Source organism: Sorex fumeus, unplaced genomic scaffold, assembly GCF_029834395.1.
Source record: "Sorex fumeus unplaced genomic scaffold, SorFum_2.1 ptg000003l, whole genome shotgun sequence".
NCBI classification, from domain to species: Eukaryota; Metazoa; Chordata; class Mammalia; order Eulipotyphla; family Soricidae; genus Sorex; species Sorex fumeus.
In genome coordinates this window covers 46,053,588-46,065,682 of record NW_026606060.1, presented here as the reverse complement: position 1 = coordinate 46,065,682, position 12,095 = coordinate 46,053,588, and the positions used below count along the sequence as shown (strand labels likewise).

Below are 12,095 nucleotides of genomic sequence, written 5' to 3'. Positions count from 1 at the left end.
GAGCACCAAATAAAAGGTGTTGGGAGGATCCTCCCAGGATGAGAGATGCATGCTGAAAGTGGACTGTAGTAGACTGAACATGATTGCAACTCAATGCCTCTTTTGCAAACCACAGCACACAAAAGGAGAGAGAAAACAAAAGGGAATGCCTTGCACAGGGGTGGGGTGGGTGGGGGGGTGGGATGGGGGGATAACGGGGGGGGGGTGGAATACTTGGGAGCATTGGAGGTGGAGAATGGGCACTGGTGGAGGGATGGTACTCAATCATTGTATAACTGAAACCCAAGCACAAAAATCTGTTTGTCTACAACTGTACCTCATGGCGTTCCACTAATAAAAATTAAAAAAAAAAAAAAAGTAAAGCAAGGGCATCCCTGAAACACTCTAACAGTTTCCTTTGTGTTACAATTGATTTTTTAACCATATTCTCTTGATGAAGGAAGCAAGGCAATGATAGACATTCTGGCTCAAGCCATTGAGACTGGCACATTAAATAGCACTGACTTAATCTTTGTGTCTGTTTCCTCTGTAGCAAAAAAAAAAAAAAAAAAAAACCAAACAAAAACAAAAAACACTGTTCTCCCGTTGTTCATCTATTTGCTGGAGTGGGCCCAGTAACGTCTCCCATTATTTTGAGACTTGTTGTTACTGTGTTTGGCATATTGAATACATCACGGGTAGCTTGCCAGGCTTTGCAGTGTGGGTGAGATACTCTTGGTAGCTTGCTGGGCTCTCCAAGAGGGGCAGAGGAATCGAACCCGGCTCAACCCGGCTGGCTGCGCGCAAGGCAAACGCCCTACCACTGTGCTATCGCTCCATTAATACATATACAGTACTTTGCACAATGCCTTGCGTTCAGTAAATACTAAAATAATTTGTACAAGATACTGTATTAGTTGCGGCAGCTAATAATACTATATTAGTACCTGGTTTCAAAAAGTTTATGATCTAAATATGTGTGAACAAGTCAGAGGAACAGTGAAGCACCAGCATAAATTAAATCTCTTATTCATAAAAGGCAGATTTTGGTATGTACCATAAGAAAATTATATATATGGAACTTTACCTCAATAACAAAAGATGAGACACATCCCCCAAGTGGAACACTTAAAAAAACCTTCCAGAGGCTTGAGGAGAATTGCAGGACCATTAAGATTTCATCAAGAAGATATATGGGAAAATGGGGTTTCTATACATAAGAAACCACATAAGCAAATACACAGCAACAGATTGTTACTGTGTCACTGTCCTTCCCTTGTTCATCGATTTGCTTGAGTGGGCCCAGTAACATCTCCATTGGAGTCTTTGTTGTTACTGTGTTTGGCATATCGAATACATCACGGGTAGCTTGCCAGGCTCTGCCGTGCAGGCGAGATACTCTCGGTAGCTTGCCGGGCTCTCCGAGAGGGGCGGAGGAATCGAACTCAAGTCGGCCATGTTGGCTGCATGCAAGGCAAACGCCCTACCGCTGTGCTATCGCTCTAGCCCACAGCAACAGGTAAATATACAAAATGTTTGGAAAAAATGTAAACAATCCAAGAAAGCAACTTGTAGAAATAAAATTAGATGAAAAACTGGAACAGAATGAAGCCATACTGTAGAGGAGATTAATGACAGACTTAGGAGTATATATTTCATTTGGTATGTAAGGGAGCAAATGTTTCAGGGCAATATGACTACATTGTAAATAAGGAAAATATCTTGAAAGCAACATATAAAAAAAACAAGAGAGAAAAAAAAGTTGTGGCAGAGAATAATAAAAGAATGGCAACAAGTAGTAAACAACTAAATTTGAAATGGAAAAGTAGAAATAAATGATAGAACATTGAAAAGTAGACTTTATTAGCATTGTCAAATAACTGCATGTAGGAATTTTAAGTAGAGGAAGAGAATCAAAAATTACTCTGAGGCTATATATATAAAAGCACACAAGGTTCAACCTCTAACATGTTAGTGATCTCTTATAGAAGGGCTTAACAGTCACTGGGTGAAATACAACAATTTCACCTTCTTTCCTCTAAGGATACATTTTTGTAGTATTTTCAGCGGTTTTTCAAAACAAACAATACAAATTACTGTGAGAGGCCAGAGTGACAGTGCAGTGGGTAGGGCACCTGCGTTGCACCCAGTCAACCCAGGTTCAATCCCTGGTATCCCATATATGGAATGCCAAGCAGCACCAGAGATATTCCTGAGTGCAGAGCCAGGAGTAACCCCTGAGCATTTCAGATGTGGACCGCCCCTCAAAAAACTACACTGAGAAATAAAACATAAAACATAATACATTTTAAAAGGGAAGTATAAGACCTATCTTCCTATTTACCCTAATATTGTTCATCAAATTTCTTTTTAGATGAGGCTGAGTTTACTCTAAGTAAAGGTAAAGGTAAAGGCCCTCCTGTTGATCGTCGATTTGCTCGAGCGGGCCCAGTAACGTCTCCATCATGAGACTTGTTGTTACTGTGTTTGGCATATCGAATACGTCACGGGGAGCTTGCCAGGCTCTGCCGTCCGGGCGAGATACTCTCGGTAGCTTGCCGGGCTCTCCGAGAGGGGTGGAGGAATCGAACTCGGGTCGGCCATGTTGGCTGCGTGCAAGGCAAACGCCCTACCGCTGTAAATGTATAAAATAAAAATGTCAATATTTCTCACCCTGATTGTTTGGTCATCAGAAGATGTCAAAAACGATGATCCGTCAGGAGAAAACATCACACAATGAACCCAACTTAAATGTCCTCTGCAATCAGCCACTTTTAAGCAGGATTCCATATTCCACAACTACAGAATAAACAGACCATATAGGAAATCACATTCATAAATATTGTGAATATACTATGGATACTGAACAATAAGAATGACTAAGCAATTCAACTTCTATGAACACAGTAAAAACACACTAGCAAAAATACAAAATGATTTGTACAGTTACTATTAATTGAATTATTTTTAATAGCAAAGAACTGTAAACAATCTAAATGATCATCAACAAAACCAACTTAACTATACTGATCATATAATGAAATATTTACAGCAATAAAATTTAGTTAACCTTGGTAGAGAGAAATGGACACTGGTGGAGGAACTGGTATTGGAACACTGTATCACTGTAGCACTGTTCTCTCCTTATTCATCTATCTATTTGATCAGGCTGGCACCAGTAATATCTCACAACAAACTGTGAGACTTGTTACTCTTTTTGGCATATAGAACATGCCACAGGTAGCTTGCCAGGCTTTGCTGTGCGGGCAAGATACTCTCAGTAGTTTGTCGGGCTTTCTGAGAAGGGCGGAGGAATTGAACCTGGGTCGGCTGCGTGCAAGGCAAATGCCCTACCCGCTGTGCTTCCACTCCAGCCCACTGGAACATTGGTATTTGAATATTGTATTGCCTGAAGCCCAATCATCAATAATTTTTTAATCCATGGTGACTAAATTTTTTAAAAATAAATTAAATTATAAAAAATGAGTTAAATACTCCCTTCTGGAGACTAGTCTTTGGATATTAGGAGAGTATATGTGTGAATGTAAGTCATTGGTATGTAATGCTAACTGTAGTTAATACTGCATCTTTCGAAGCTGCTAAGAGAAAGGCCTTAAAAGTTCTCATCACAAAAATAAATATTTGTGGGGGCTGGAGCAATAGCACAGAGGGTAGGGCGTCTGCCTTGCACAAGCCAAGTTCGATTCCCAGCATCCCATATGGTCCCCCAAGCACCGCCAGGAGTAATTCCTGAGTGCAGAGCCAGGAGTAACCCCTGAGCATCGCCAGGTGTGACCCAAAAAGCAAAAATAAATAAATGTTTGTGTTAATGTGTGGTAAAAATAAGTTAATTGAAACTACTGTGATGATCATTCCACAATATATACAAATACTGAATGTTTGTGCATTTAAAATATAATGTTATATGCTGATTACACCTCAAGTTTTATTTTAAAAAAGAAAGGGAGGGAATGGTTTGGGGAATTATTTCTTGGGATTTCACCTTATAATTTTTTTGTCTTTTCTGTTTAGAACATTTTTCTTTATTTTAAACTTTTAATTAAAAAACAACATTTTTAGTGGGGCTGGAGTGACAGTACAGCAGATAGGGTGTCTGCCTTGCATATGGCCAAACTGGGTTTGAGTCCTGGCATCCACATCCCCCTAGCCCACCAGGAGTAATTCCTAAGTGCAAAGGCAGAGGTAACCTCTGGGCACCACCAAGTATGGCCCTAAAACAAAACAAACCAAAAAATAGTTAAAAAAAAATAAAAGGAAAGGGAACCTTGCCCCCCACACCTCTGCCTCAAACTGCTGTGCCCAAGTCATCCATCGCCGCCCACTCCGGACACAGAACAACATCCAGTCATGAATGAAAATGAGCAGGGGCAGAAGGCCAAACTGGCAGAGCATGCTAAGCTCTGCATGATGACATATGATGACATAGCAGCCTGAACAAAGTCTGTAACTGAGCAAGGAGCTGAATTATCCAATAAGGCAAGGAATCTTGTCTCATTTGCTCATAAAAGTGTTGTGAGGATCTCATAGGTCATCTTGGAGGGTCATCTCCAGTACTGAGCAAAAGAAGGAAGGTGCTGAGAAAAAGCAACAGATGGCTTGAGAACACAGAGAAAACTGAGACTGAGCTAGGAGATATCTGCAATGATGTACTGTCTCTTTTGGAAAAGGTTTTGATCCTCAATGCTTCAAAAACCAACAGAGACTACAATAGATACTTGGTGGAGGAAACCTTTCAGTACCTGTACTGCAAACCAATATGCCCAAAAGGAAAAAGAGAGAGAGCCAGAAAGAAAGAGAAAAAAGAAAAGTGCCTGCCTTCAATTTTGCCTCTATTCATTCGGTGCACAGGTTACCTTTTTCATCCTTTGTCTTGTTGCCAACCATTACTACTTGGTGGCCACGTACTTGAAAAAAAAAAAATTCTACAAGATCTTTCTGGCTCCACTCAATGTCTAAGGATATCTTGCTTTTTTTTGCTTGCATCCCACAAACTATTTCCTCAACCTATTACTGCAGCTGGAGCGATAGCACAGCGGGTAGGGCGTTCGCCTTATAAGTGGCCAACATGGCCGACCCGAGTTCGATTCCTCCGCCCCTCTCGGAGAGCCCGGCAAGCTACCGAGAGTATTCGATATGCCAGACACAGTAACAACAAAGTCTCCAATGGAGACGTTACTGGGCCCGCTCGAGCAAATCGACGATCAACGGGAGGGCCTTTACTTTACTTTATTACTGCAGCAAAGCTCTCCTTAATTGATAAGATTGTGTTTATCTCCCTGGAAACTGCCACTTCTGAGTGGTCTGTCACTGTCTGCCTTTAACTGCCCCCACCCCCTTCCTCTTGAAATAATGATGGGGCTAAATTATTCCCAAAGCTCATCCTACTGTCTCCTAAGTACCTTGAAGAAAACACCAATCAAAAATAACATTTGTCTCGTCCCTCATGCCGTACTGAGGTCACGAGTTGCCCCCCACGAGCGGCTCGCTGGCACGGCCATGGCTCCAGAGGCCAAAGGACTTAGTTCAGAGCCCGACAGCTTGTGGCAGAAAAGTGAATGGACCATGCGTTCAACTACGGGGCCATGTCTTCTGGGAGGGAAAGGGTGTTGCTCCCTTCCGCCTTCTTCCCGCCCCCACCACCCTGGCAGCAAGGTGGCCGCTGCCTCAGAACTTAAAGGAAAGCCAAGTGACAGCAACTGCAGTCTCATGGGAAGGGGGGCGCTACCAGCTCGTCCTTCACGCCCTACCGAGGTCACGAGTTGCCCCTCATGAGTGGCTCTCCGGCAGAGCCATAACACCAGATGCACAGAAACCAATCTGGTAATGATCTGGCTCTTTGCAGAAATCCAAAATCATTATATGACATTATATGATTCTCATACCAGCTATAGAAAACAAAGTATTTCACAATGCCCTGTCAGCAATTCTGATTGTTGGGGGGGAAATTCTAAACAATAATGGTGCATCTTTTGTCAAAATAATGAATGTAATCAATGTAGAGAAGAGTTAAGTAGAAATCATCTGTCTCACAGGCATTGGGAAGGGTGGGAGGGGGGTATATTGGGGATCTTGGTGGTGAAAAATGAGTACTGGTGAAGGGAAAGGTGTTTGATGATTGTATGATCGAGACTTAAACCTGAAATCTTTGTAACTTTCCCCACAGTGATTCAATAAGGTAAAGGTCAAGGCCCTCCCGTTGATCGTCGATTTGCTCGAGCGGGCCCAGTAACGTCTCCATTGGAGACTTTGTTGTTACTGTGTTTGGCATATCAAATACTCTCGGTAGCTTGCTGGGCAGTGATTCAATAAATAAATATAAGAAGAAAAAATAAATAAAATTATGAAAAAAAAAGTAAGGTGGAGTTCATGCCCAATTCAATCCGCTAATCAGCGAATAAATAGCAGTACTCCTACATTAAAAAAAATAATAACATTTTTTAAAAAGTGTACTTTTTTTTCCCATTTAGAATGTAAGCTCAAGAGAAGGACATTATTTTCTATTGTGCCTGGTATACTGTAAATGTTCAATAAGTATTGATAATGGGAGGTGGCAAGACTTGGAGATAAAGGGTGAGAAACTGAAATTTCCACCAAAGAATAGTAATAAATTTAAAATAAATTTTTAAATGAGAAGGCATAGGAATGAAAGAGACTGAAAAACATAAAAGTTGATATGGAATCATGTGAATGTTTTATCTACTTAAAAAAAAAACAACGAAATTAACCTAAAAAATAAACAGGAGGAACAAAACTAGCTCCCAATTTCAAATTACTTTCCACTGTTATCTAATTCTCATTTCAAGTAACTGCAAAAAATCCTACAATAAATGAATGTACTAATTATACAAGTACATAACTCTCTTTTTATTTGTGCTAATTATAATTGCTCGTGCCTGCACCAGCCTGGTTATATTTTGTCCTAAGTTCCGCTGTAACTTGCTCAGATATATTCCAGTCTAATGAAATACCATATGACCATATGTGCCTGGGTTCTTCTGATTACACTCTAAATTACAGGAGGCTGAAAAGAAAAGGCTGAAAGAGGGTTGTTCCTTCACTCCTAAAAATCCTGATAAAACAAAGAACAGGGGAATTTGGAGATTTGGGTGAGGGGCGGGGGGGAGTGAGGCACACCCTGTGATGCTTAGGGATTACTCTTGGTCTATGCTCAGGAGTCACTCTTGGCTTCCCTGGCAGATCTGGGGGTCCATCTAGGGATCGAACCCAGGTCAGCCACAAGCAAGGCAAATACCCTACCCACTGTACTATCATTCTGGCCCCAATAAGGGGAAATTTCCAATCACATTACCTTGAGGAACTATAAGTAAGAGAGAGGATTCCCTGGAAGATCTAAGTTTTTGATTCAAGGTCTCTGCTGAAGAAAACGCCGCCCATACCACTCCTTCTCTTACCTCTGCTTCAAACGGGACTAAAACGCATTCACACACATGGCCCTTCATTCTAATGGGAAGAATGTTTGCAAGCAAGTTCTATTTTTTTTTTGGAGGGAGGCACATCTGGAGGTGCTCAGAAGTCACTCCTCACTGGGTGCTTGGGTTCCATACAGTGTCTTAGAGAACCCAGCCCTCCAGATACAGTGTTTGAGCTAAATCTGTTGAGTTATCTCCCTTGCCTGAAAAGGAAGCTCATTAATACCCATTGCACTGTTACCCATAAAATTAGGAGACGCTTCCAGAACTCATCCATACTCTCATCTGAGTCTAATGTTGAAGGTCTATAACTCTGCAACTCTACTTCCACCTATTCATAGTGAGGGGCAAGGTTGTCAAACTAACAAAAACTATTGAAATAAGCACAGAATGATGAAAAAATGTTTGTAGTAGTTAAGCTTCCTTTCAAAAGAGACTGTGAACCAAACAAACTTCCTGATTTCTAGATACAGATCCATACCCACCTTGTTGAACTGTAATCACAAATGGTTTGAAATTACTGAAGGTTAAGACCCACTCTTAGTATAAATGCTTGGACAAACTGATCTACCTTTGGAGGAAAAATTACCAAGAAATTCATTAACTGAAAAAAATTAAAGAAGTGATTTTTAGGTGGGATTCCACCAGAGACAAAGGTATAGTCTAAATTAAAATTCTATCAAGAGGATGTAAAATTTAAAATAAAATCTAATAGTCATTTTATGCTTAACACTCTAGATTAACTAATCCTAATTTCCATGTTACCTTTTTCAGTAATCTAAACATTCTGAATCAAACTCATCTCTCATCAATTCCTTTACAGAAGGATCTGCATGGGTGGTTTTTTAACAGATGCCATGTTTCTGCCTGAGAAATCATGATGAATTTCAATATTCCCTAGACCCTGGATCATGCTCGCCACTCAATAAAGCGTGGTGAATGGTACTACCATCACTCCCTGGAACACTGTCAAATCAAATTAAGTCTTCGACAGCTGCTAAAAAAATGAAACATCCAGTTTAGTTTAATATCCTAAGCTATAGGTCACTATACTATGAAGATAATACAACTTATCAAGCAAACTTTTCTAGCAGTTAATGGTATACACAGTTCACTGCTTGCCACCCTTGTACTTCTGAACACCTTGACTTCAGAGTAAATACAGCACTCACCTCCACACAGTACTGCGATAAAGTCACCACCGCCAAATGATTCTGAGGGGAGAAGTCACAGTACTGGATGGTGCTGTTATGGCCTGTATGGACTTCCGCCAACAAACTGCTGGTATGAATGTCAAAAAGCTGCCAACATAAAAACAAAGAAATGTCTATGACAGTGAAACATTTTTAAAGTTGCAGCAAAATTTCATCTAATTTCTAAAATAATATCCCCTCTCTCAAAGAAAAAAAATCTGTTCTGAAGAAAGACTCTAATTACTGATAACTGGCATAATTATATTTGATATCAAAATTAAGATATAAGAAATTATATACTTTGGGTTTGAGGGGTGGAGGTGGGGCACACTGGCAGTGCTCAGGGTTACTCCTGGCTCTGCACCCAAGAATCACTCCTGGCAGTGTCTGATGAACCATATGTGATGCTAGGGATTAAACCTGGGTCATTTATATGCAAGTCAAGCATTCTACCTGCTATACCATTTCTCTGGCCCTAATTAGAATTAATTAATACTTTTAAAAGACTGCTCATCTCAAAACCTGACTCCTATAGAGGAAAATTTATCAGAGATTATCTCTCATGATGACCTGGAAAGAAAGAACACTTTTGTGAATGGAAGAATAGATTAGCTAAATTAACAAACAGAGCAGCCCTCCTTTGTGAGAAAATGCATACTTATAAATGAAGATCGAAATCATATAGAACAGAGAGACTTTTCAAAATGAAAGCAGCCAATCCTTTTTATTTATCTTTTGAGTTACTGAATTATTCCATTACAATGAATCTTTTTCCCATTTTGGAACCCCAATAAAGCTATTTATTGAGTACGGCAATGTTCTTCATTTCCATCTCTGAAAGACTTTTTAATGCTGAATATAGTCTTCTAAAGTTTTTGACAAATGATGAAAAATCATTTCTAATAATACACAGTGTAGCAATATAAGAGGCAGGAAGTCTTCAGGAAGAAAAGCTTCCAGTGGGAACCATGTAAACATTCTGTAAACGCACAGATGGTAAGATGCACAGTATCAGGAACCAACAATAAAGGACAAGAAATCATACTGAAAATACTTCCCAGGAAAATTCGTGCTTAAAAATTAGTTGGCTGAGTGATATAGAAAATTACAAATATGAAATAAACAGTTTTTCTAATTACTAGGTACAAAAACAAAATAATAAGTGTGTGCTAACTAAAAGGAGTGGGATAGGGGAAAAAATACAAACTAGCCTAACTGGAAAAAAGTAAGAGAATAATGAAGAGACCAAAGAGAAAGTAACTGAATTTTTTAAGTAGAGAGATGGCTCAAAGGGTTAGACAGAATACATGTTTTGCATGCAGGAGACTTAGGTTTGATCCCAGGCACCTCAAGATCCCCTAACTATTGCTGGACTGGCCCCCAAGCATCACTATGTGGCCTAAAGGTTAAAAAGAAAAAGAAATTAAATATTACACATAGTTAAGGATGAGCGTACAGTAGCTTTATTTTAGCATGATAAAATATGGAGCTTATCTACAGATTTTTAAAATAAGGTACTTTATACAATGTAAAATTATTTTCCTTTTTTCACCATCTCTCCAGGCCAACTCATTTAGTTTCCATATAACTATATGGAATATTTCAATTTTCTTCTTTAAGATTATATCAGCTGAGATTGGTAAAAACTACATACAAGTTACAAGATGAACAATGTCTGAGGATGTAATGTGTAACACTGACTATAGTTTATAACTTTGTGTAAGTGAAATTTATGTAACCTAAAAGTTCTAAGGAAAAACAACAAAAAAGGTAAATATGTGAGATGAGATATTTTAATTAACTCCCAGGGTGGGGAGGTGGGAAGTGTCTTCTACAACAAATATGAATAGCAAGTCATCAATCCATCATATCGTACATTTCAAAATTTTATCTTTAATCATATCGTATCTTAAGTTTTATCTGTTAATTATACCTCAATTAAGCTAAAACATTTTAATTGTATTATCTCTCATTCAAGTCTTTTAAAGCAAATAATAGAATGTAATATCAGTGAATTATAAATCAAAAGTTGGGCTCTCCAAATCATGGTATAACTGTAGAAATTTTCTGATTCTTTGAATCTATTTTCTCATTATCATAGGGTTATTAAAATTTTGTATATCCTGCATACTGTTAAGGAAATTATATGTGAAAGAACTAAAATATAACAAATATAAATTACCATGATATTTAGAGGGGGAAAAAGGGAAGGCATTTCCTGACATTTAGTATCTTTGCATGTCTTCCTCATTAACGTCACTGAAATTTTAGTCTTCTCCAGTCATTGACAAGTACTTGTCACTAGCAATCATGAAATTATAGAATTTTAGGGTAAGAAAACACTTTGAAAATAACTTGAATCAATGTATTAAAACAATGTATTTAACAGATGCAGAATGGATCCCAGGTTTGAAGTACATTTGAAAAGCAGTAGACTAAACATGTAGCTTCTGTATTGTAAGAATTCTTTGTTGTTTTTTGTTTTGTTTTGTTTTGTTTTTTTGTTTTGGGACCACACCTGACTGTGCTCAGGGCTTATTCCTGGCTCTTTGCTCAGAGATCACTCCTAGTGAATCTCAGGGGACTGCAAGAGGTACCTGGGTCAGCTGCATGCAAGGCAAGTGCCCTACCTGCTGTTCTACAGCTCCAGCCCTGTATTATAAAATTTCTTAAGACAGTACATATGTTAGTATACACTGAGCAGAGCTCTACTGAGAGAAAACAAGACACAAGATTTCTCAAACCTGAATGAACACCAAGATCTTTTCTCATAAAGCCCACAAACATTCCCTGGAGCAGTTTTGAGAACTATGAGCTAGGGATCCTGCCCAAAATAATTCATCTAGTTTTATCAATTAACTGTATATAGTGTAAAAAATCTGCAAAAGTTGGTTTTTATTTTAAATTCAACTAAATTTTACTTTTTACAGTCCTGAGGATTAAACTTAGAATCTCATATGTGCAAGACAGGTGCTACCTCCCTGAGCCACATCTCCAGTCCCTAAGTTGGATTTTTTTAAATACTTAGGGGCCTGAGAAATGGAACAGTGGACAGGGTGTCTGCCTTGCACGCGATAGACGTGGGGTCATTCCATAGCATCTCTTATGGTCCTCCCAGTCCACCAGGAGTGATCCCTGAGTGCGCAGAGCCAGGAATAAACCCTAAACATTGCCAGGTGTGGCACCCAAACCAAAATTAAATAAAATATAATACTTACAAAGATTTTATTTTTTGCTGCCACCATGATTTTAGCACCGTCAGCTGACCATGAACAACATTTCACTATCACCTCCAAGTCTTCTTGAGGCCCTTGTGAATTCAGGAAGAACTGCTTCACATTAATGCTTTTGCTCTCATTTGCTGATTTCACGTCCCAAAGCTTCAAATTGCAAACATTCGGGGGAAAAAAATTAAGTTTACTTTAATCCCAAAAGACACCTTCCTGGTTATCTCCTGGTTATCAAAATTATT

General features: G+C 39.1%; 1 protein-coding gene across 1 annotated transcript in view; it reads right to left on the bottom strand.

Annotated features, from left to right (window-relative positions):
* APAF1 (apoptotic peptidase activating factor 1) overlaps window positions 1–12,095 on the bottom strand; it is a 97,182-nt gene that overhangs the window by 32,999 nt on the left and 52,088 nt on the right. Inside the window, exons 16-18 of the mRNA XM_056114368.1 lie at window positions 11,842–12,003; window positions 8,603–8,731; window positions 2,653–2,778 (exon numbers count right to left, since the gene is read on the bottom strand). Of these exons, the coding sequence (XP_055970343.1) occupies window positions 2,653–2,778; window positions 8,603–8,731; window positions 11,842–12,003 (417 nt within the window). The remainder of the gene's footprint in view (window positions 1–2,652; window positions 2,779–8,602; window positions 8,732–11,841; window positions 12,004–12,095) is intronic.